This window comes from Erithacus rubecula (assembly GCF_903797595.1).
Source record: "Erithacus rubecula genome assembly, chromosome: 1".
Taxonomy (NCBI): Eukaryota; Metazoa; Chordata; class Aves; order Passeriformes; family Muscicapidae; genus Erithacus; species Erithacus rubecula.
Window position 1 is genome coordinate 48,277,441 of NC_136658.1, and position 26,232 is coordinate 48,303,672.

At 34.3% G+C, this 26,232-nt stretch overlaps 1 protein-coding gene across 2 annotated transcripts in view; it reads left to right on the forward strand.

Moving 5' to 3' along the window:
* UGGT2 (UDP-glucose glycoprotein glucosyltransferase 2) overlaps positions 1 to 26,232 on the forward strand; it is a 74,940-nt gene that overhangs the window by 17,311 nt on the left and 31,397 nt on the right. For both annotated transcript variants that reach the window (XM_079306770.1, XM_079306771.1), the window contains exons 6-21: positions 26 to 122; positions 1,141 to 1,222; positions 3,079 to 3,179; positions 6,119 to 6,218; positions 8,661 to 8,721; positions 11,974 to 12,065; positions 12,993 to 13,143; positions 14,144 to 14,263; positions 16,402 to 16,487; positions 17,983 to 18,118; positions 19,634 to 19,765; positions 20,461 to 20,625; positions 21,081 to 21,204; positions 21,298 to 21,396; positions 22,999 to 23,093; positions 25,357 to 25,563. In XM_079306770.1, the coding sequence (XP_079162896.1) occupies positions 26 to 122; positions 1,141 to 1,222; positions 3,079 to 3,179; positions 6,119 to 6,218; positions 8,661 to 8,721; positions 11,974 to 12,065; positions 12,993 to 13,143; positions 14,144 to 14,263; positions 16,402 to 16,487; positions 17,983 to 18,118; positions 19,634 to 19,765; positions 20,461 to 20,625; positions 21,081 to 21,204; positions 21,298 to 21,396; positions 22,999 to 23,093; positions 25,357 to 25,563 (1,848 nt within the window). The remainder of the gene's footprint in view (positions 1 to 25; positions 123 to 1,140; positions 1,223 to 3,078; positions 3,180 to 6,118; positions 6,219 to 8,660; positions 8,722 to 11,973; positions 12,066 to 12,992; positions 13,144 to 14,143; positions 14,264 to 16,401; positions 16,488 to 17,982; positions 18,119 to 19,633; positions 19,766 to 20,460; positions 20,626 to 21,080; positions 21,205 to 21,297; positions 21,397 to 22,998; positions 23,094 to 25,356; positions 25,564 to 26,232) is intronic.

Genomic DNA, 26,232 nt, shown 5'->3' on the forward strand with positions numbered 1-26,232 from the left:
CTTCTGTTAAAATATCATCAAGCAGAAACCAAATTCCAGGAAAATGTATTTGTCTGGATATGGTGTGGAACTTGCAATAAAGAGTACAGAATATAAAGCAGTAGATGACATAGAGGCTAAAGGTATGTGGATTTTTTCATTGATTTGATATCTTGTTGGAAATAGTATTGAAATGTGTTAAAATCTTCAGTATGTACAATATCCAGTCATTAATGTTTTGAAGGCTATACTTAATTTTTGTCTACAGAAGGAAATCTCAGGTATTAGGAACTAAGAAATCAAAATACCTGATAACATTTGTAAAGATCTGTGCTTAGGATACAGTCAGTTTTCTAACCTCTAGTTGCTGTTTCCTGGGGCACTTCAGAACATAATCTTGTCTTTTTCCTCTCTGTAATTTTAAGTTTACCTTTGTCTTCAGTTAACTTTATGATTGTTGGCCTCTCACATATACTAATGGCTACAGTATCTACACATTAGTTTTTCAGGGCTGAGAGGGTTTTTTTCTGAATTTCTGTGGAAATACTTTCCCAATCTTGTGTAGAAAAGTACCACAGAATGTATCATAGATGTATCATAGAATTTGGACTGGTGCATGTTACAATTTGCTACAGAAAGTGGTAACTACAGCATGGTGACCGAAAAATTCCTTTGCAGGCACATTCTCAAGATAAAAAGAAAGTTAGCTCTCTTTGGTAATACTAAGGTTTAATTTAGTTTTTTTGAAGGGAAAGAAACTGATCTCTGACTTACATCAAATGCCAGCTGGAGATTCAAGTGCTTTAAGGTCATCAGGCTTTTCAAGTATAAATTTTGTCATAGTTGACTGATAAGTTATACCTTATCACTTAATCAAACTGAGAAATTGGTGTTTTGGGAAGTGAGCTGTTTAACCACACCTATTTAATTTCATATAAAAATTGTTACCACTGAATGAATTATATTAAAAATTAATTTTAATGTTTCTGTAGAGTAATTAATTCAGATGCCAAAATATGGGAGTATAAATTTAATTAAAACTATATCTGGGAATGACAACTTCATGATTGTGTGTTTCTATTAACTGTTTTATAATTCATAAAAACATAATACTACAATAACCTTCTTGGCTTGTATTGTCTGCCTGTGCTATGTGCTCAGGAGCAAATGAAACAAAAGAAGGGGAAGATGAGGAAGAGGAGGAGGAAAGTGATGTCCAAGGATTTCTCTTTAGCAAATTAAAGTGAGTTGATATTAATTAAATGGTTATGTTTGTTTCTGGAATCTCAACCACTTGGGGGTTTTCATAGAAAAATTGAGATTTATGTTAGAAATTACTTCATTTGATAGAAATTTTTTTTAATGTCATGTGAATAAAGATGCAATGGCTGTTTATTCTGTTAATTTCAATGTATTGCTTTTAGTTTTCTAATTCTCTTAGAATGTATACAATAAACTTTTTAAATTAAAAATATCTGCCTATGTCACAAAAGCTTAGAACACTGATTTCACATTTGTTAGATAATTAGAATCACAATGTTGGTTTTCAAAATGCAAGAGTAGAACAAGAAATCCAAACTCATGGGCTGTATCTCCATAAGGTGTTTTTAAGAAGGATAGTAATGGATTTCATAGAGTTAAGGAGTGAAGATGGGCTTACCATAGATGCCCTCTCATTTTGGAGTTTGTGGATTTGTTCTCCCTTCCAGCAGGAATTCTTATCTCCAAGCTGCAATCTGTTAGATGAAATTGAATATTACCCTACTGAGCACTCCTTCCAAGTCCTCAGTTGGTGTATTAGTTTTGTGGTTTCAGTCAAAGTGCTTCCCTTTCACTGTAACAGAACCGTGTAGTGGATCATAATTTTTTTCTTCACAAAAACCCTTGAGACTGTGGATATTTTCTAGATGTCTTATTCTCAGCATTTAAAAGAAAAAGTAAACTTGTTTGTAGATATTGTCACTAAACTGTAAATCTCAGAGTTCAGAGCTGCTAATTCTGTCTAAATTCTTGGGAGCCCATCCCCTATCTTCCTGCCTTTTTGTTCTCTGCCACACTGAGGTAGATATGCACTCAGACCTTGAGGCTTCCCTCTATGTGTTTGAGATTCTGCACAGCAGGTGATACCAAGTGCTTATGCCATGTCTTTATCTGAGCTGTTTTTCTTCTTGTATTTTGCTAGATTTAGCTATAGTTAGTCTCTTAATTCTCCACTGTGACTGATTTGTGAAGCTGTCAGATAATCCTGTGGTTTTGGCATTGTTTCTAGATTCATTGGTTTTTTCTCCTTTTCACACAGGAGGTGAATTAGATGTTTCAGTAGTCTGTAAATTGTCCCTCTGTTAAAACCATGTCAAAAGTTTTACTCTTCTTGGCTGTGAAATAGTTATGAATGTAAGCAGAAGACATAAAATGTTTTTTAGGTCTGACAGATGATTTGTGTGCTCAATAGACTGATTTTTGTCAGTGCTGTCAATTTATAAAACATGTTCTCAATGTTGTGTTGCCTATTCCTCTTGTAGATAATGCCACAAAGAGTGCATTCAGTTACTCAGTATTTAGTACAGTTGATGTACAGTTAGGTATGCATCATCCTATAGTAAGCTAAATAAACAGTGTTAATACTGTCAGTCTTTGACTTCATTTATTCCACTGAAATTTATGTGGCAGGTTTTGAGACAGATCACTACAAAATAAGTGAACTCCTGGTATTAATAAGAATTTCCTCACAGAGAGAGTTGTCAAGCATTGGGACAGGCGGGCTGGGAAGGTGGTTGGGTTGCCAAGCCTGGGTTGGATGTGGCACTTAGGGACATGGTTTAGTGGTAGATTTGACAGTGCTTGCCTAATGGTTGGACTTAAGGATCTTAAAGGTCCTTTCTGACATAAATGATTCTACGATTCCTTTTAAATGGAGTTTAGCCCTCAGAAATCACCTTTTATCACCCAAAATTCATATTTTTGTTCCAAGAAGGAATTAAAGTTCACTCTTGGTTCTTATCCTAAGAATACAATATTAGCTATGAGCAGTACTGTGGATAAAAGCAGACATTGATGGATGTAATTGATTCTTCTTTTCAATAAAATGTTTTATTGTAGACAGATACATCCTGAACTGAAAAAAAATCTGATAGAATTTAAAAAACATCTAATTGAAACTACTAACAACATGGAACCACTGAAAGTTTGGGAGATGCAAGGTATGTATTACATTTTTTTTTTGAGTTAACACAATACTCTATTTAGGATTCCTGTGTTATTTTAATGTATTGACATTATGATAAAAGCTTATTTTTAAAAGAGACATTGTTTCATGAAAAGGCCTTAATAGCTCAAGTATTTATAAAGCATGTGCTGATACCTTGTATTGTATGCTAGAAATGAAAGGAACATTGAAGTAATTTTATAAGATGGAGAGATTTATTGCCTGTTTTTCTGCTGATCTCAGGTATTAAAACTTGTTTTAGGTATTATTTTTAGAGGTCAGGCAGAAGATATAATTTTTACATGAATGCTGGGTTGGGATGAAGTAGTTCTTTTTCTTTAGTTCATAAATTTTGTCAGTGTACTGGAGTTCACATTGATGTATTTTTTAGATATAATATCAAGTGGAAGAACATGCTTTTAAAAGCTTCCCTGTAGAAAAGGAGAACAAATATGTTGATTGTTAAAACTTGTGTGCTGATGACTTTGCAGGACATTCTGTGGCTTGAATGAAATTGTAAATTGCTCTAAAATATAAATCTCTCATGAAATGTCACGATGTTTAAGTTTACACAAGTAAATTTCCCCCCTTGCGTTCTTCAGCTTTAGAGGACAACCTGATCAAAATTAGTTTACCTATATATTAGTGCAGTGAAGGAGGCTGAGCAAATATCTGAGCTTAGTTTCTTTTGGGACCCTGATGTTATAGAGCTTGCTAGCAGTGTCCAGTCTCATATCAGCTGTGTCAGATAATTGTAGTTCACTTGCAGTCTTTTATCAACGAAGGTAAAGTGCACCTTTAATCTTTGTCCAAAATAAAAACAGTTCAAAAATACTGTTTTAAAGTTCTCCCAAGAAATCTACTTTGGAAAAAAATAGAAAATAAATAGTGAGTTTGACTATTTTTGTGTGTGATTGAATGCCACTTGGCTGATATTAAAGCTGAAGCAGCTATGAAACTTCAATCCCTTTAATGTCTACCTTCAAAAGATAGTACAAGGTCTCTGTTTAGTGATGGTCTTTTCTATGGTGTTATGACTATATATATAAAAAAGGAAACTGGTGCTGCTCCCCCAGAAACCAGTTCTTAGTGCTGAAAGTAGTTAAGTGTTGGGATGCTGGTAATTTATGTCAGATGACTTGTAGTGGCTTATGCCTCAGGATCTTCAGTCTTCAGCCCCCAGATTTTTTGGTGCAGTTATTTTGATACCCTTACTGCTGACATGACAGGGTGCTTTCTCTAGTTCATTCTTAATGACTAATTATAGTGGCTGAATTAATGGCTTCGCTTCTCTCTGATTTCCTTTAATTAGTTTCAAAGTAAAAATCTAACTAAATTTAAGCAAAACTACTTCAGCTATAGGGCATACTTCTATTTATAAATGAACCTAAACACCATTCAAGAGTTGTCTTTCAAGAGCTTTTATATTTTAGGTAAGTAATTAGTAAGTACTTTTTCCTCAAGGTGCCTTACACTGCACTCTCAGCTGTGCTAGGGTGCTGCAAAGGGAGGTCTCTAAGTGACAAGAAATAACCAAGGAGGTAAAAAGATGTCAGTTGGCATTCAGTGGTATTTGAATGTTTGTATCGTAGCTGTTCAGCATAAAATGAAAATTATTAACAATCAATGAAGGGTTTTAAGTGTATGACCCAAGTTCACAGATTCCTCTGTGGTACTATCTGTGGTACCAGCAGCAACTGTGTGTTGTTGCCTCAACTGAGGCACAATTATGTGCCTGTTGAAAGGACTCTGAAACCTACTTTAAATAGTGATTTTTTTTTTGTACTTCTTGTTAAAAGTATTAAGAAATAGAAGTTAACATTCCACCTCTCACCTATTTTTTCAGCCAAGAAGTACCCTATCAGGCTAAACTAGGAATGTCTTACTCACTTTGATTCAGCCTTCCTTTCATTTTAATTCTTGATTGTGTCAAGATGATGACCCAAACTTTTACTAGGCAGTATCCTCTATGACTTTCTGCCCAGCACTTTTTACTATATGTGGCATCAGCTTTCCTCAAATTGAATAAACTGAGGCTTTAAGTTTTTGCTTAAATGTCTTAACTGGAAAATTATGAGGAAAACCATCACTGCATTAGTTAGTTATGCAGATGTATATAAGGTACATGGAATCCTCTAGTATAGCATTGCCTTACCCCATTGGTACCAAAATTGGATTTGTCCTAGTCTTACATGTTAAAATTTATCCCATTCAAGTTAGACTCCAGAGATAGCTAACTGAATTCCATCATTGTTTTTCAGTAGATAGACAGATTAATTTTAAACTGTCCCATTATCTGAAAATTTACTTTTTTTCTGAAAATTAGATCCCTTTAAAAAATGTGCTAGGTATTTTTGAGAACTGAAATTTTACAGTAGTTTGACTTTTTATTCCTGAGTTGCCATTTTCTCTGTGAAATTGCTGCTCCTTTTGAAAACTGCAATTCACATGCTCAATGCAGCTTTTTACATTAAATATATCTGTTATCTGAAAAACTTGTGAAGTCCCGGATCTGGAAAGGTCTTGCTCTTTCCTGCAGTTATGAGTGTCTGTGGTTTGGTGTGTATCTAGGTTTGAGAGTGGTACTGCCCTTTTAATGATGGCCTAATACCTCATGATGAATGGTCTGGGCATTTTCAGAGTGTTTCTGTAAAATTAGAAATTACATATATAATGTGTATGTTCAAGAAAGTAAAGCAGAATTCTGTAGAAAAGCCTGAATTTAGTATTTCCAACTTTCGTGACCAGTTTTTTAATCTTAATGTAATGTCAACCTTATGTTACTTTCATAATTGCTGAAGTAGTGATTGAAACAAAAAATATGCAAACAGTGAGAATGTGTATATGGAACAGTTTTCTGACTGTAGATGATAATGCTTGAGTGGTATTTCCAGTGGGGTTTTTTTTTTAATTTATTTTCTCTCCCCTTCCTAGATCTTAGTTTTCAAGCAGCTACTCGAATTATGTCTACTCCTGTGTATGATGCCTTAAAGGTAATGAAAGACATTGCTCAGAACTTCCCAATAAGAGCCAGGTATGATATTTAAGCTTTTTTTTTTTTTTCAGATGCTATTTTTGTCTTTGACTGTAATTACAGTAATACAGATTTATATCCAAATCCTACAGTCAGATTTTCATGTTTGACAGCTTGCTAGATGGATTCCAGGCAATTTCACTGAGTAGAAGATAACTCCAGGGAGAGCTCATGATCAGTCTCTTGAATGTTTCCTGTCTGATGCAGGAGATGCCATGAGGACATGCTAATCCTTCAGGCACTTAGACCTCATGGCTTTTACTGGACTGATATTTTCCCAGGTGAAAACTTATGCTGATGTAGTAGCAGAACTAGTCACAGTGGAAAGAGGCAAAATGCTGTTAATAAATTTCGTGGGCATTCACACACATTAGTTCTAAGCACAACATTGCTGTTGAGATTGAACCCTTGGTATTGTATGGTAGTGTTCTTACTGGGGAAGATCTATCTTCCATAACAGATTACTTAATAAAAGATCAAGATAAATATTAAATAAATGAACATGTCCTGATTTTAGCTTTCCTAATATGAAAGATTGTTCTTTCTGTAAGCCGATAATATTGTAATTGAGAAATGCTTTTCTTCATACTTATAAGTTCTTCATGTAATCCTATCAGCAATATTTGCTTGAATTACTGAATTAAATGTGATGCTAAATAGGGTTCTTAACTCAGCGTGCTGTCACATTTTGCTACTCTTGTTTAATTATCACAGTATTTCATTGTCACCCCTGATTCTCTGTAAGAGAAAATCTACACCATAATGGAAAAACTGCTGTTGTAACATCTTGTGTCAAGGAAGCAAAATGCCTTTTGAAATGTCTGAAGCATAATTATTATGAAATAATATGGTATGAGTTTGCACTTAGATTAGCAATTTGAAAATTCAGCATTCCAGTAGGAGATAGTGGAAGCATGCATAATGTCAAACTTCAAGTCCAGTTCTGTTCTTCAAAGAACAGGAAAAAGTCATTTTGAAGTGTGCCAGGTGACATTTAAATCATTGATTTTACAAGTCATTAAATTGCTACATTCCACTCCAACTCCTGTTGTGCATTTGAGGCGTTAGAGAGCTCAATTTACCTACTCTTCAAATATTTTCTGGGTGAGAGTGTAAGAAGACTTTAAAATTACTAAAAGGGGAATCACTGTTTCTGTTCTTCATTATTTATTCTAACATGGTAATCTAGCGTGTTATTTTTAATGTTAAAGGTTACAAATATTTAAATAATTTAAATTTAGTAGGTGCACATTGACAACTTAAATCAAAGGGGCATTGTGTAAAAATAGTGCACAGAATATATTTCATTATTAGTCTAATCATGCTTAACTTGATGAGTCAAGATACTAGTTTTAGAAAAAGACTGGAATAAACAGGAAATGAAGAAATATTGCTTAGTCACTTTAGATAAATAGCTGATTATTATAATTATAGTATTTTTAAACTGTGTAAGTTTGAGACAATTTTTATATGAAAACAACTTTTTTTTTTTACACAAAATTTGGGTTTTAAAGACTATGTACAAATTTTAGAACTGTAGTTATGAAAATTAAATATCCCATGTTCCTTAAAAATGGGATTCCTTAGATCATAAAAAAAAACAATATACCATTCCTCTGAAATTTTCTTTCTAATTTACCACCTGTATTTTTTGTCTCAGTATTTCCAGTTGAAAAGGTTAGTCTGAGGTAGATTTTACAAAATGTCATCAGATGTAGGCAGTGTACCGGCTGATATATGTCATGGCAACATTTTGATAAGCCTGATAATTATAAACTTCACATACAATACACTATGGCAGAGGAAGATAAAATAGTTTTCTAGAACATTTATATAAGGTAAAAAAACCAAATGAATGTGTTACCTTTGAAAGATGGAATGACTAAGGAAACTAAAACTTTGTCTGTCTGCGAATGCTTAACATTTTCAAGGGTCTCTATCTGCAAATCTCTTTTTTGTAAGTCTCAGCTATTTTTAAAATTCTTTGCATGTTTTCTTGCTATTGTCCCGACAAATCCATGGCTCTCTATGCTGTAAAGTTGAGTACCATGGAGACAGTAATATTAACTTAAAATATACAAATATGGTACATGTTCAGGTAATAATTTAGATGACCAAACAACTTACTTTTTTTATAATGTACATCCAGAAAAAAACAAACAAGCTATGAGGGAACATTGAGAGTGGTAAAAAATATGTTGATGATATTACTGCCAAAAAAAAACTAGCCTGAAACTGAAATCTGTGTGTACTAGAGTAAAACAGAACAATATTTGTCTTAAAAATTCAGTATTTATGATAGTGCACTACACTTCTTTTTAAGACTTAATTACAGCATTCTTCAGTTGAAGTGCATTGGATGTTTAAATTACCAATTTCACATAAAATAATGATTTTTAAAAAATACAGTGGTTGAGTGATAAAAATATTTCATTTTAACAGATCACTGACAAGAGTACCTGTAGACAAGAAAATGCAAAATGAAATAGAAGAAAATCAGAAGGTTTGTTTTATTTCTTCAGATGGACATTTGAACTACTATTATTTTGCTGCTTTTGGAGATTTTTTTTGCTGTAGTTACTTTCACAGTTTTTGTTAGAGAAAAACAGCTAATTGTTTTAAAAATCTGTTGTGAGACAGGTAGCATTTAAGTATGCAATTCAAGTATTTCACTTTCTGCTACTTGTGAAATTTTCCATTCTCTCTTTTGGTTTTGCAGAATTAGGCAAGGCCAAACAGTTTTCATGGAATGTTGAGTTGAGTCACAGATTGTGTGCTGGGAAGCAAAATAGGTATCAGTTACTTTTTCTATAGCTTTGGTGTTGAATCAAGGGCTGCTGCTTGTATTATGGTCAGCACATGCTAAATTTGAGCTTTCCACACTCTCAAAATCACAAATGCAGCTATTCTGCAGGTTGTTTTGAACATCTGTGGCAGATGGTGTGTTTGATTTCATCCTTGATCCACTGCATCTTTTGTTCCTTGTATCATGTGAAGAATCCTTGTTCCTGTGATTTTGACTGATCTGAGATTTATTCTGAGTTGCCACTTAATATTTGTTGAATTCATGATGTCTGTCTCTGTTCAGTTTGGATTTCTTTCAAGTTGAGTGTTGCAGTTTAATGTTAGGCACCATTCTTGTAGGACTGGTCATGTGAAATGACATAAGGACAGTGAAATAACACTGTCCTTAGTCTTGATCTTGAGAAGATTTTCAAATTTGTATTTTCATATGATGTTAAGACTGACCAACTATAGTGAAAGGAATTTATACCTTACTTATGTTACTGCTGTACTTTTGCAACATTTCCATGTATCATTTTGCTTTGTATCCATTTAAGTCTTTTCCTCTTGCCTTGCCAAGGCTCGGATCTCCAGGGGAATAGCTTTTCCAGATTCTTTCACTTTCCAACACAGTTAAAATGAAGAATGTCCTTCTTGCACTGGTGAAGAACTCATAAAGAAGTTGTCATTACTGTTGTACCAAAAATATCACATAAGTGTTTTAAAATTCTGCTCCATGCAAAACTCATGTAAAGGTTTCCATCCTGGAGTATTTAGTGCCCAAATGGTGACAGGCTTGAATGTAAATGGTTATGCAATTGTGTGGGTTTTTTTTTGTCCACAGATGATTACACGTGGGAATGGTATATTGACAAGACATCTCATGTATTTCAACAGCTCATGTCCTTGAGCTCTTCAACTTTCTTGTGTGCAGGGTACATCTTTGATCCTTGAGTTTTCACAGACATCTTAGAATGGGCTCAACTGCAGGCCTCGTTTCTTGCAATAGTGAGAAGTTCTGTAGTTTTTGCTGGAGGGAAGAAATCAGTGTCTGCACTTTATTGCTTTCTGTACACAGCCAAGATACACTTTTTCCTTTAACTGTTTGTTGTTGTGATTATACTCAGCATAAAGCAAAACAAATCCCTGATGATCATAGTTCCTCCAGAGCATGAGTGTTGGTATTAGGACTTTCCCTGTTTCTTGATGAAGGCTTTACAATTACTTTCCTTAATTGCAGCTCTGTTAACACAAAAATCAAAACTAACTGCTTAATCAAAAAATACTCCATCACAAAATGAAAAAAAAAAAAACCTAAAAGTAAAAGTCTGTCAGAAATTAAACTGAACATTGCTAAATATAAGAACTGGGAGAAGTAACTTACAGTTTGGATCTGAAACAAATTACAATGGATATCTGTGTGCTTGGTCAGCTGAATCACTCCTATCATTCTGTTGATGTATTACCTACATTAACTTCAAGAGGATTTTATGCACCTGTCACACTAAGTTTTTATTTCATGTGAGGTCACATCCTGCCTGTAGTCTAAAGGCCTTTAAACAGCTAAAAACTAAAATTTGTTGAATAAAAGTAAGGAGACTTCCTGAACACTGCTGCTTGAGCACAATAAATTGTCATGTGCATTCTTGAGCTGCAGTATATCCATCTAGCAGCAGGAGAGATATGATCCCATGCTGTGTGTAACTGGATGATTCCCTCTCAAGATAATGAAAGTTGAATAGGAAATGCAACGGGAGGAAATAAAGTTATTAAAAGTGAAAGACGTGATGATTTAGGTGTAATGAGTTGATACCTAAGCAAGAAATAGACAAAGAACTGCTATAGATAAAAGAAAAAAATAAAATCTCATTAAACTGAACTCACAACTTGCAATGCAGTAATTTGCTGAAGTTTAGCAAGAAAATACTACATGAATATTATCAGCCTTAAATTCTAGTGTTGGATGCCTAAATAATACTCCTTCATCAACTTTTTTATGACAAAGTGGATGCACTTCTAGACAATCAAATATGTAGCATCAAAGTTGTATTAATCTCATCTCTGATTTATCAATATCTCTAAGTATCTGAAGGGAGGGTGTCAAGAAGATGGAGCCAGGCTCTTCTCTGTGGTGCTGAGCAGTAGGACCAGAGGCAACAGGCAAAAACTGATGAATGGGGAAGTTCCACCTGAACATGAGGCAGAACTTCCTTGCTTTGCAAGTGACTGAGCATTGGAACAGGCAGATCTGGAAATCTGACTGCTCCTTCTGTCATGACTTGGAATACACTACTGCTATTGCTCCTGTCACTTATCTTGCTACAGACTGAATGGTATTGTGCCTCAGAGCTCTCTGTAGGAAAATGATAATACATGCTTCACTCCCTAAATACCACTTTCCTCTTGTATTTGTTTATTGTGGATCTTTTATCCTCTTTGCCAAGCAAAAATATGCTATGCTATCCATTTCTCATCTATGTTTTTTCCCATGGTCCCTCTGTTAGACAAGATTTTCAGTTTCTAGTCTTTTTATCCTAATTCCCTGAAACAATTAAACTACACATTTTTCAGAATTGAGAGATGTTAAATAATTGAGAAAGCTGGTTTCAAGTGGAGGTCTGAGGGACATACATGACATCTCCCTTTGCTGAGTGGATATATAGAAATAATTTAAAAACTTACAAGCTGTAATTCTGTATATGTGTATTTTCACTTTCTGTTGGCAAACACTGAGAATGTGTCCTTTTCTCTGCCTTGTACAGGTAGGTTGTTTTCATTTTTATCTGTACGTCTGAAATGTATTAAATAGCACTCAAAAAATATGTGGTCGTTATTCTTTCCAACTCTCAGATAAAAGAAGAAATTGTGTGGAAGAGATTAGATGTCTGTTTTGCAGAATTGCTTAAGAGAGTTTATATATGTTAGTGTAGACATATACCTAAATAAGCAAGCAGTACTTTTTACTTTTTAGCATTTCCATGAAACACTTGGAATTCAACCTGGAGAAGCACGTTTATTTCTAAATGGCCTTCACATTGACCTGGATTTTTATGATCCCTTTAGGTAAGGTGTACATTTTGTTTGAAGGTCACAGAATTACTAATAATACTGGGAGTTGTGCTCATGGTACTAAACTCACCTGTTGTATTTTGGGGGCCAGGAAGTGCTCCAGTAGGAGGAATACTGATTTACAGTGGTTTTGCTTTGATTATTGATATTGTATAAGTAGTTAAGAGTAGTCTTTTCTCTTGGAATGTTTTCTAATTTGCCTATAATTTTACAACTCACTATGTAAAATTGATTTGGAAATGGAAGGAATCTAACGTGTGCTTGTAAAAAGATGTGAAAAGTACTTTATAAAAAAGTAAGTAATGCTTTTGTATCCCTGTTACTTAAAAATTAGGAAAATATAGGCATGAAGGCAGTTGCAAAGTCTTGCCAGCTGTGTTGTGCTGTGCAGTACTTCAGGGTTTTTTTTATTGCTGAATTTGAACTTTCAGATTGCAGCAGATGTTCCAGAGTCCCGTTGAGTCTTCTGGGAGGTTTTAGGGTGTGGCTATGTGTTTCCTCTGTGCTGTTATCTGAGTCCTGCCATGATGCAGAACTCAGTGTCTCCATCACTTGCTGCTTGCTTCTCTACTCACTTGCAAAGCTGCTTCTGAGGGCACCCCAGCTTGGATTTCTGCCTCAGGCAGGACAGGGCAGCAAGAAAGCTTTCACTCTGCTGTCTTGCCACTTCTTGCTAAAGATGGATAAAATTTGCTTTCTATAAAATATATCTGGGTGAATAGAAGAATTGTATCATCTGTTGTAATTATGTTTTGAAATAAGTTATTAACTGATGTTGTTTTAAACATTAGGCTGGGAGAATACAAAGAGAAAACATTTCTAAGACTATTAACATGAAGATTGTTTTTAGTTTTAAAAATAATTTTTATGTCATGGCAAGAGTTCTTTGTAGACATTATGTACTTTATCTTTCTGAAAAAGTATTTTAGAGACACTTAAACTGGAAGGAAAAGTGATGCATGGCCTTAATGAACTTGGAATCAAAGGGGAGACCCTGAGTAAATTTATGAGGTTGCATATACATCCTACAGATAATAATTATGCACTAGATATTCGTCACTCTTCAATAATAGTAAGTAACTAAAGTTATTTATTTAGAGATTACATCTTTGATAATTCTCTGTATGAAAAAGTTTTTCTTTTTTTTTTTGTCCTGCAATTGAAATACTAGGCATAAGGCCATATATCAATTAGCAGTTTAAAATGTTTTCAAGGGTAATATTCCTTCAGTATTTTTTATGATTTTTTTTTCTAGTTTATACCTTACTAAAATTTTAAGATATAGGGTGCTTAAAGGAAAAGAAAAATACATCTAGAGGAGTTGCACACTCTTAACTGTAGAATTTCTTTTATAGCAATTAATGTAGCTGCACAATATTGCATAATATATTATGCTAGACTTATAAGTATAATTTACAAGTATAAGTGTACTTTACAAGGTAAGTGAATTATGGGCCACTTAAATATATTATTTCTAGCTGTCCAATGACTATGATTTGTACCCTTCTTCAAAATTTACACAGGTTTCATTACAAAGGTTATACACCAGGGGAGAAGGCACTAAAATATTATTTTTTTGCACCTGAAAGAGCTACATATCACTCTTCTGTTTGCCCCAGCTTGCACAGAAGGGATTAGAGGAACAAATCAGCCACATGTTAATTGGCTATTTTGATCTGTCTAAAGTTCTGTTGCTGCAGGTTGATGATAAATACTGTATTTGGATTACAAGATGGTTATGCTGTGTTACACACATCTATGTGACACATTGTTATGGTGTTTTCATAGTGAAAGTAATTTTCACTGTTGAAAAAAATGGTTTTATGGTTTAATGGTTTTATTCACATCCTTGTACACATCCTTATACTTCTTCCTTTTCCATCTAGTATTAGTTTTATTCTATACTGCAGATAAAAACAGTTTGATTTAAAATAGAAAACAAAGATAAAATTTAGAAGCTATTTTCTATTATTTAGCAAAAGAAAGGGAGACATTTTATAGTATTATTATGCCCACATATGTTTCTCAGTGTTCAATACATGTATTCTAAATGGCAGCCTTTTTTGTTTTAGTGGATGAATAATATAGAACAAGATCACAGCTATAGCACATGGCCTACAAGCTATCAGGAACTGCTAAAACCCACATTTCCTGGATTTTTACAGGAGATCAGACGCAATTTATATAATTTGGTAAGTTTGGAGAGCTTTGGGTTTTTTGCATAGTGTATATGTTAATATGTGGGCAGAAAGTTTATTAAAAATGCACCTGCTGGATTTATTGCTAAGTTTTCTATGTGGATCTGCTAAGAGTAGTAAATATTGCTTTATCTAGTGAGTCATATGTGGTTATTAGTTTGATTTAAAGATCCATTTGGGCACAGTTTTGTGGAGAGTTATTTTCCTTTCCATGCTATGCAGGAAAAATTCACTACTGTCAAAAATGAGGGAAGGTAGTGGTAGCTGTCCATGGTATAGAGTTGGTAAACTGAGGTACAAAGATATTTAAGTTATAAAGCATGCTAGTTAATAATGTGTTGTAGCTTAATTTTTCCTCTGTAAATAGGATTCTGTATCACTTAGTAAGCTAAGGAAGCAACTATTGCTGATTTAAATTAAAATTACAAAAGGTCATCTTATGAGCTATAGAATCATAAAATGGTTTGGGTTATAGTGGACCATTAAAAGTTATCTAGTCCAGCTCTCCTGCAATGACCAGGCACCAAAACTTCATCCAGCCTGTTCTTTAACATTTTCAATGGTGGTCCATCCACAGCTTCTCTGAGAACCAGCTCCCTGTAAGCACCTTTGGTGTCTCACCATCTTCATTTCTTCATATTCAGTCTAAATCTACCCTCTTTTAGTTTAAAAATGCTCTTTCTTGTTCTATCACTACTGTGTCTCTACTGCTGGTAAAAACCCCCTCTGCTTCTTGTAAGTCTCCCTATACTCATAGGAGAGGTGCTCCAGCTTCTGTTTGTTTTTGTGGCTTTTCTTTGGACCCACTTGAGTTCCATGTCTTTCCTGTGCTGGGAACCCCAGAGCTGGATGCAGAAGGGGTCCCACCATGGCACAGGGACAGAATCCCCTCCCTGGCCCTCCTGCCCATGCTGCTTTGGATGGAGCCCAGGACACATTTGGCTTTCTGGGCTGTGAGTGCACACTGCCAGCTCAAGTCCAGCTTCTCACCCACCAGCACCCCCCAAGCCCTTCTCAGCAGGGCTGCTCTGGATCTGTTCATTCCTCAGCCTGTGCTGATAAACTGGGAGTTGCCCCAGCCTTTGTCAGCACTTGGTACTCAGCCTTGTTGAGTGAGGTTCCCATGGACCCATTTTTTGAGCCTGTCCAGGTCCCTCTGAATGGCTTCCCTTCCTTCAGGTGTGTCAGCTGCCCCACTCAGCCTGGTGTCCTCTGCAAAGCTATTGAGGGTGCACTTGATCCCTTTGTCTTTGGTGCAGTTACTTGAAGTGATGCAAAGTTTGTGTACAAAAAGGCAATGAAAATACCAGCAAGAGGTAATAAAAAGTGTATGTTTATAATGAAGTGTAAGATGTGTGTAATATGAAGTAAATTGCATTGTCTATTCAAAGTTAAATACAAGAGCTTTATTATAGAAATCTACAACACACTATTTCACTCTAATCTGAAGGGGAGTGTTTAAAAGTTATTCTGTTTCATTTCTAGCAAATATGATAAATTGTAAGGGAGTTTTGCAAAGTTGAATAAATGAGGTGCAGATAGCACCGTTAAATCTACATAAGATTAATTTGCCTGTGCAGACACATCCTAGTTTTAGATTTTATGCATGTCTGAAAGATCTGATTTTGTACTCCAAGATACACTAAGTGAAAGAGTGACTACAAAGATATGTGAGGCAGGAAGGAAGGGTTTTTTTTCCATCAAAGTTTTTAGCCAAAATTTTCTGTTTGTTTATTTTTGTTTGGTTTTCACAACAGGAGAGAGTTTGTTAAAAGAAGTAGCATAAAAATCAGTGTTATCTATTTTTAAAATAAATATTGAATTTATTAAAAAAAATCCAAAGTAATGGCACAAAGTATTTCAAAGAAGAAAAGCAGGATCACTTGATTTGAAGTTCAGTAAATGGTTAAATCCTGTTTTCTCCATTTGGTCCAAATTTATTAATTCTGATGTTATTTGCATTTATACTATAAATGTTTTCTTACAATGAATGCTCTAAAATATTGAAAACAGCTGAGGCGTACGGCTCCTTTAGAAATTAATGTTCTTGTCTTAGATTTTATGTCTGAAGAAAAAATAAAAAGAGACATCAAGAATAAATATTGGATGCCTGATATGTTTTCTCTTCTTAGGTACTTTTTGTTGATCCTGTCCAAGAAGATACTGGTGATTATATGAAACTGGCAGAATTATTCTATCATCATGATGTACCACTTAGGTAAGGAAAACTAAAAGTCTTGAGGAGAAGTCTTTAAATAAGGATGCTTTCCTTTTTTTCTCCTTCATCTTCTACTAGACAAGGATATGAATTTGAGTGAAGTCCAATGCAACAAGATTTTACTAAGGCACACCCATTTGTGTCAAGCTTACTTAGGTATTAGCTATTCTTAAGCAAATAGATTGCAAGCTATAACATAACTGAGTGTGAGTAAAATGAACTGCGAAAGTCTGATAAAAATTTATCTTGTCAAATAGTCCCACTGGGCACCCTTGTGAAGTTACATTCTAATCAAAATATTCATTATGTAAAACATGCTTTCAGGGAATTTTTAAAAATTAGTTCTTTCAATTGAGATTGCTTTGTCTAATGTTGTTTTGATATCAATACTTAAACCAAGGTGAGATTATCTTCATTGAGTTTTGAGTTTCTGAAAGTGAACTCGTCGTCATTTGAGAGAGAGACACTTCTGAGGAACAGTCTGGTTGATCTGAGATACCTAGTTGTAAAAAATTGGTCTCAGAAATGGCTGTTTATTTTCAGTTTATCCAAAGGATATCCAAAGTTCAGCAAGATGAATTGCATGTTAAATATTTAAAATCTTCCTGTGAAATGGCTTTGTCTCCTCAATAAATTATAGATGTTTCATTTTACTGTGAAATTTTACTAGTTCTTATCTTTTTTGTTGTTATTTTTCTTAATTTTTTATCACTCAATTACAAAAACATAATGAAAGATTGATTGCAGTGTTGTATGTGTTTTCACAGCAAGGTTTGGGTTGTAAGGGACCATAAAAATAGTATGGGCTAGTTCCTGTCCAGGCTTTTTACATGAGAACAGTATCAATTCACCACAGCCAATAGGCCTTTTTTGCCTCTCAACTTCATATTCCTTTGGGTTTTCTTTCAATTAATGGAAATTTAGGGATCAGTAGTAGCTGTGTTTAAAACTGATGTGAGTGGAAAATGAATGGCAGTGTCAGGGTGGTGGAAGGCTCAGGAGGTTAAAAAGGCAAGAGAAGGACTAGTAGGAGTGGCACACACTGACATCTTCATGCATCTACTCAAGATATCCCTTTCAGGAAAAATAAAAGACAGACAGTGCCCAGACTAAAACAAAGAATTAAGCCATTAGGAGATGATGGCAGAAATGTAAACAATCAAAACCTTCATACAGGTAGGGAGAGAAAGTATTATACTGTGATTAAACCCTACTGACTCGCAGAAATCTTAATTGCTGTCAGTTGAAAAAGGTATATGTGAAGTCAGTACATAGCTGGTAACCTAAGCACTCTGTAGAGCTGATGAGGGATGCATGGCTGGTATCCTGTGTCACCCCACAGCCATGGAAACACTGCCCAGGTACAGGGTTTTTATTTCTATGTGCTGGCCAGATCACTTGAATGCAAACATTTTATTCTTCTGTGTTTGTACTAGAATATGTGTGAAGCAGATACTGTGTTAAAATGTATGATCTCTCTTTTATTTTTTTCTAGAATTGGAATTGCTTTCATTTTAAATACAAAAGAAGAAATTGATGGAAATGAAGATGCTGGAGTAGCCCTTTGGAGAACTTTCAATTATATTGCAGAGGAATCTGACATCTCTCAGGCCTTTATGTCAATAATTAATGTTAGTTCTTTTAGAAGAAATCTGCTATTTATTTCTGGTTTATAATTTATTAATTTTTTATGAAGTTAGGATCTTGCTACCTTGTGATAACCACCAACACATGCAATTTACTTTATGCAGAAATGAAGTATTAAAAACATGTATAGCATTAATAGTCTACAGAATTATTTGCAGAAATACTTTCCTCTTACAGAAACCAATTTGCTCTTGTAATTTTGCCTATCGAGAGGCTTTCTTCAGTAATATAAAAAAGTAGATGAATGCCTTGCAGCTTTTAGTATTGTGAAAAGTTACTCTGTATTATTTGTGTTAATGTAATGGGCCTGTCTTTGCGTTCCGTGTCTTTTTGGAGTACAGGGATTTTAACAACTTCAGCAGTCCTATAAGATTTGAAAAACCCCTTCTTATTGTCCCATGTAGGAAGTGAAACAGTAAGATAATTTATTTTCTTTGGTCATCCTTGAGCTGTCCATGGGTGCAGAAAACACAGAGGTATTCCAGGCTTGCAGTTTAATGAGTTAGGTTAACTTTGTGAGGGAATGCAGATTGTCATAAAACAGGAATTTCAGAGATAAGAGATGAATGGATGAGAAATAAGGTGAGCCATCTATGTAAAGGCTCTGTGGGTAAAAGTTAGAGAATATGGTATTTATACATAACAATTTTTCTTTCATTTGTTTTCTGGTTTTATCTTTAGTGCCTAGAAAATGTCATAGTGTCATAGTTAAAGACCTTAAGATTAAAGGAATTGAAGTAACCAGGAATACCTTGGAAGAGAAATCCACAAATGTTAGGGAGCTGACATGCATGGGTAACAATTATCCATTACTAGATAAAAAATGTGATTTACATTTTTAAAATGTTGTATTCCTCTTTTTACTTTGTTTTATAATATAAAAAATGGGAGATGATAGATATAATTGAAAGTTAACAAAAATAGAAGCAATAAAATAAAGTTTGAGATACTCAGAGCTATAGAGGAAGGTATTGCTCCTCATATGAAGAGAAATGGATTGAATAATTTCACTTCAAATTTTATTGTATGTAATAATGTATGAAAATAATAAAATATTACTCTATGAAATAAAATAACATTGGTAAGGAAAAATTATCACTGATGAGTTAAGGCTTGGATTAATATGGATTCAAGTAACTACCCTTGTAAGTTAGAGAGAATTTAGATTACCTCTCCAATTAGTAGAGAGAAATAACCTTTCACATTCAGCTCACATTTCTTTTGCCACTTCAGATTTAGACAAAAGGTGTAATAATAGTTCAGTCAGAGCAGTGCTCTGATAAAAAAATGTGCATATGTGCAAAAATGATAATTACTAAAGCAGTATCAAAAACTGCAGTATAGCAATGAAAGCAATATAAAATTATGTCAATAAAAATTTGCTAGGGCACTATAAATTGCTTATATACATATTATAAACTAGATTGTTTATTCTATTAATTTTATCAAGTTGTTTGACAACTCACTATGTTTTATTTCTTCTGTTATAATTCTTACAGATGTACCATGAAGTGAAAGATGGAAATGTTTTGACAGTAGATGATGTGAAACATGTTCTTAGAAGTGAGTACCCCCATGCTGATGTTCAGAGTATCCTGGATGTTCACTCTGAATATGATGAAGGGAGGAAGGTATGTTGAGACCTATGCTGAGTAAGAAATTCTGCAGTGTATATAACTCTATGCATTTACTAAGCTGAAGGATTGCTAGATGTTAAAGCAGGTAAATACAGCACCTTCAAGTCAAATTTTTCTTCAGCCATCATTCAGTCCTTAATGGAAATGTTGTGTCTGCATTACTGCTTGCACTATGAAAATTTACTCTTGCTTGCTGCTTTCAGGAGCCACAAGTATTTTTCTAGTAGTCATGTAAAGGGGTCTCTCGTAAATTCTGCTTTCTTATCAAATAAAGCTTGACTTAAAAACCTTTTGAGGTTTTTTTAGGGTTCTTTCTTTGGTAAGAGCAGCTTTGACTGTCTCAGGATTCTTCTCAAATGTTATTTGCTTCTTTTTTTTTTTTTTTTTTTTTTTTTTTGCTAAGAATGTTAAGCAAAGTAAAAGACAATTTCTCAGCAAGATGATAAAGGAAAAGTTCACAATAACGTTTATGGATCTATAATTTCTTTTGTCATTCCGTTTGACAAATGAGTCCCATCTGTCCTGTTTGGTTTCCAAACACTTTCTGTGTTGTCCCTGCTACTCATGACAAGGTGTGACAGTGAAGAGTGCTTGGAGATTAGAGTTCATCCTCTGCTGATATTAGTTTCATTTTTTTACTGCAGTCAGCCTCAGTCTGTTTAATCCTGTGATATTTCTGATTTGCTCAGGCAGGAGCAACCTTTTATAAGAAGAGTGGCCTGGGCGCGCTGCCTCAAGCGCTGTTTAATGGCGTGCCCTTTCCCAGAGAGGAGATGGATGCGGCAGAGCTGGAGACGCTTATTCTTCAGAGGATTTTTGATGCCAGCAGCTTCTTCCAGCGGGCAGTGTTCATGGTATGGTTAACATTTCTGAACGAGTGCAGGATGAAATATTTGACAGCAAATTGTTTCAGTCCTGTTCGTATATTATGGGTTTTTTATAATGAGACGGCATGAAATTAGTAATATCACACCTGCAGTTACATTGTTACAATCATTTGTGATCGTGGTTTTGAAACAGTATATGGAAATTATTCAAAGCTGAAGGATCAGCTAAGCATATTGCCATTACATGGAATTTTTCAACCTGAAACTGAGAATGTGCTGCTGTTGTTCATTGAAAAATGTGTATCTGATACTTTGAAATACTAGCTGTGTGACATTTATAGGGTTTTGGCCTAACATTGTCCGTAACTTGGTGTATATAGAAACTTTAAGCTCAGTTAAAAGATTGTACAAATACTTGATCTTTGTTTGTCCTGAAAAATCTGTCTTAATGGTAGAGATTTTACATTATTCTCTTACTACAGGGTTTATTAGATGATCATGTAAATGCAGTGGATTTTCTTATGGATCAGAACAATGTAGTTTCCCGTATAAACCCCACTATTCTTGGAGCAGAAAGAAGATACATACATTTCAGATCCACTTCTGGTAACTCCTTTTCTTGGATATTGTTGTGCTGTGCAGGTTGTTTTTTGGTTTTGTCTTCTTCAAGTCTAATACTTTGTGTTTTACATTATGCAGTTCCATTTCATGTGGAAGACTTCTCTACTTTCTCCTTTTTGGACTCACAAGATAAAAGTGCTGTAATTTCAGATAACATGAAGTATTTAACAAAAAAAGGTAATCAATTTTCTGTATAGGTTATCTATCCAGCTATATATTACTATTACAAATTGTTGAAATTTACCAGTATAATATCCCAAGGTTCTACGTCAATTAAACATTTCTCAGTATACCAGTATCTTCTTTCAAGAAGCAGAGCATATCTGCATATTATAAACATGAATGATAATTAACAGGGTAATTACATTTTGTAGCTTTGAAATGGGATGGATGCTGTGGCTAGTTGTTTTTGTTTTACAGACATGAAGTTAAAAAGCTTTACAAGGCTTTAATAACTTTAAAGATAGACCCAGTTTCCACAGATATGATTTTACTTGAGGGTATTGAAGTCTGTTTGGTTTTCAAGTGACTGTTACTTGCAGCATTTTCAAGTGCAAAATGTATAGAGTTGGTATGTTTATACCAAAGTTAGGTATTTCTAAATATACAGAATAATTTATTATGTTTCTAATTTATTACCGCTAAGTATCTCCTTATTTTTCCTCTAGTTAGATCCTTTAATTTTGCTGAATGATCCTTTGTCTTTCTATAGAAAATAAATAGAATTTATCTTCTGAAGAATTATAACTAATTTATACATTTTGTCTTTATTAAAAGTCAACTTTTTGTACATTTTAAATGCTTTTTGATATAAAATATTTTCATTGTATATGCAAGTACTTTTCCTTCTGTGAGAAGAAATTACAACAAGGGGGTCATAATTCTGCATGGAATTTTACAATAGTCTGTGGCATATGAAATTCTATAAGTAGACAGTTAACAGCTGCTCGTTTACATCAATCCATCAGGGGACACAATAACCCTATTAATAAAGTGCTTTCTTTCAGTGGTTTTTATATGGTATTTACAGAGTTTTACTTAATTCATTATCAGAAAGAAATGCCAAAAGCTTGAATTTCTTTAAAATAAATTTATTTGACTCTTATTCTATTCTGTATCTACAACCACAGGGACATCCCAGCTGCCAAATGAGTGGCTTTCAATCTGTAGACTTATTTCTAAGATTGAGATCTCTTGTGTAAAAATATAACCTTTGAGCTGGAATCTACATTTCAAATTTCTCTCTCCAGTGTTTTTCTCTAGACCACAGCAGCAGTTAATAATAACTGTTTCCTAGCATCTCACAAGATGTCCAGAAAAGATAAGGTTTTTTCCTATCTTTAGTTGAAGGACTTTCCCTTTGCTGCCGGGGAAAGTGACTAGCCTAGTTTATGCAGTCCTGTAACTACTTAATTCTTCTCATTTCTGGTTATATGATCAGCCTCCATCAAAAGTTAACAAGTAACCTCTGGTAAAGCGGGTTTTGTTAATTGGAGCTAAATATTTGGAGCCCTCTTGTCTTAATGCTGCAACAATGGATCAGCTCTTTTAGTGCTTCTCTGCTATTAATGTGATAAATTGCCTTCTAAGAATCTTAGTTTAATTCAGAGGGCAGAAGATTCTGATGTGGCAAAGATTATTCTTACTGTTGATGTTTCTATTCTTACAGCAGTCAAACATACACATGAATTTTGAAATGACAAACAGAATTAATTTGTTTTTTCATTAGTCATGAGAAGATTTTCCAGAACGTAAAATAGGATTATCTTTAATTTTCAGATGAAGATGTATTATATGCTGTTACTGTCTGGATTATTGCTGATTTTGATAAGCCATCTGGAAGACAATTGCTTTCTAATGCCTTGAAAAGCCTGGTGAGTTTCTAGCAGGTTTTATTAAAATAGTTATTATGAATATGTTCTTAAAAACTCTCTCTGCACATTCAAAAATCATACTCTTAAATAAAAATGCAGCAACTTAGTTGTTGTTGTTATTATTGGTCAGATGCAGACTTAAGAGATTGTGCTTTTGTTTTACTCAATTCCTGCAGGGAAATGATCATTTTGTTCATGGACTTGTGAGGCAGGAGAAAAACTGTGACACTGTATTAAAAGGGTGAATTTCTTCCCAGTTAGACTTTCTCCCCTCAGGTAGCCCTGAATGTTACCTGGGAGGATTTTAGGATACTACCATTAAGCAGTGTTCTGTATTATGTGGCACAGCTGTGCCCATGAAGCAGCCATTTTCCATGTACTGTTTGTGTGCTTCTAAGATCAATTTCCAGGTGTGTTTTAATATGCTAGGAGGATCATCTGCAATTATGAGTTTGCTTATTTTTAAGTTCTTCTGTGTTAACAATAGGATTTTAAGTATAAATGTCTGAAATATAAATACACTTTAGACAGTATAAATGTCATGTCAATGTAAATGACAAAAAGACCCTCTGTTTGGGACAGCTTAAAAGAGTCCTTAAACTGAGATCAGGAAAGCATCTAGATTTTCTGATCAGGAATGAAATAGGAGCCACCCTAAGGGAATTAGACAATTTGGATGTTGCTAAGAGAACGTGGTAACAACTATGTCTTAGAAAGAGGCTTTGAAAAAGGTAAAGAAGAATATGCAGTGCAAGTCCTTATTACAGAAAAACATTTAATTTCCTGGACTGCTTGATTTATGTCTCAGGCTTGCCAAGTGTACTCCCTCTGTAGGGGTAATGTGCCACAGCTCCCATCTAAGAGGTGAAAGCCACCTCACTTGTGTTAGTGAGAAGAATCTGGAAAAAAAAGCCCAAAACATGAGATAAATCTCATGTATCACTTGTTCTAGTGATTTTCAAATTTCAGGAGAGATAAGACGAAACAGTATTTTTTTGAAGTCGACTGATTTGTATTGAGATTATTTATTCCTTTCTAGTCCCTTTTATCTCTCAAGTCAGGGTCTAGTAAAATTCCTAATAGTAGCAGAATTGTCACAATCACCACTTGCTCATGACTTACCATCATCATTTGAAGAAAAGCATGTAAACATCTGGAGGTGAAAATGGCTGAAGGAAATTCACTTCCAGCTATTCCAGCTAATACATGCTATTTTGAAAACTCTCATAGATTTTTGCTTCCCTTGAAATAAAGCTTAAGTTTTCTTATCTGGAAGAGACCTCTTGAGGTCATCCAGTTCAGCCTCCTGCTCAAAGTGTAATTATTGCCTCATTACATCAGGTCAGTTGTAAGTATGTTTGAAGCATTTCTGAAAATCTCTAAGGAGGTGACTCTGTCCCTTCCTTTTTCAAATTACTCTGGTGTTGCACTGCCTTCCTATTGTAGTTCTTTCCTGCCAGCCCAAATCTGTAAGCATTATCCCTTCTTACACACTTTGCTGATACCAGGAAGAGTTCAGCCCTGTCATGTTTTTCACTGTCCCTTCAGTAGCTGTTGGTTGCTATTCAAGTTTTCTGTGGTCTCTGCTTTGCCAGATGGAGCAAGCCCAGATTCTTCAGTGCTTCCTCATAGTTTTCTGACCATCTTGGAAGTACTTCATGAAAGCCTCTCCAGTGCTGAATACCAGTGATTGCATTCCTTATTTTTTTATTCCTTCCTGCACTGGAGTCCATTTTACTTTTCTTCAATTAGTGATATTATTTGATCCTACCTTAGAATCATCACACTTTCTGGTAAAATTTGAGTGGCATCACTTATTTTAGAAAGTGAGAGTCTTTGCTGCTGCTGAAGATTAAATTGATAAAGAGGATAAATTCTCTTGCATTACTTTATGCTTAGTTCAATAATTTTTGAAAAGTAGAAAGATATCTGTAAAACTAGTTCTGAAAACTGTAAATGTACACTTTTGTATGTCCTTTGTTAAAAGCATACTTCTGCAAAATGCTCAAAGCAATTGTTCTATTAAAAAAACTTTAACTCTTCTTTTTAAAATATTTATCATAGAATAGGTATATCCTTACTAATCATGTTTTCTTACAGTTGGAGTTCTGAGTTAGTCAGTGATATATCCTTTCTAAAGATGAATTGCTGGAAAAAATTAAATACTTAAATGCTTTTCACATAGTTATAATTGATATGAATACATTAGGTAACAGCAGATGCAACTGTAAAATTATTTATTGTTCTGTGTTTTTCTTTGCAGAAAACAAGCAGTCATACACGAGTTGGGATTTTGAACAATCCTTCATCAAAAATAAAGGAAGATAATACAGCCATTGCAAGAGGAATTTTGGCTGCTTTTTTAACCCAAAACAACAGCAACTTAAAAGGTTTCCTGAGTAAACTCATTAAGGAAGAGACAGCAAAATCTCTTGCTTCTGGAACTAAGATAGTTAAATTCCTCATCCCAGTGAGTGCAAACTAAATTAGATTATTTATTTTAATTTTGCATATATCTGATTGGAAGGAGGTGGTAGGAATAAGTGTTTGCCAAATTCCATGAAGTTTATAAAGCATATACAGCTTCTTCTCAAGTAGATTTGGATTTTTGATGAATTTCATGTGATTAAAGAGTAGAGAATTTCTTTAAAGGGCAAAAATATAAGAGTGCTGAAAAATTCAGAATATGGGTGCCATATAATTGAGAGAAAAATTGTTTTATTTTTAACTGTTGATATTTTTAAATAGTTCTCTCATAGTTAAAATTGCAGTATTAGTGTTTTTCAGTAATTTATACTTTAGAGAAAGTTTAGACTACTTGAGAGTGGAGCTGAGTTAAAGAATAACAGCTGCTTCTCTCAGAATTTTAGTCTTTTTAAATAGGAAGAGTTGGAAAACTAAGAGAACTCTCTGGAACCATATTAGAAAATTAATGTTTTTGAGTCATGCTCTTGTTTAATTGTTTAATAAATTCTGAAAGACATAGAGGTCTCTAATGAAGCTGTGTGTGCTAAATATGTTACTAATTAATGTCATTTTATTAATTGTATCTGAATGAATCAGTTTGTTTCATGTGAATATTTCTATTGAAGAGATACATATCAGTATAGTTTTGACAGGTGAGGCACGGTTCCAGTGT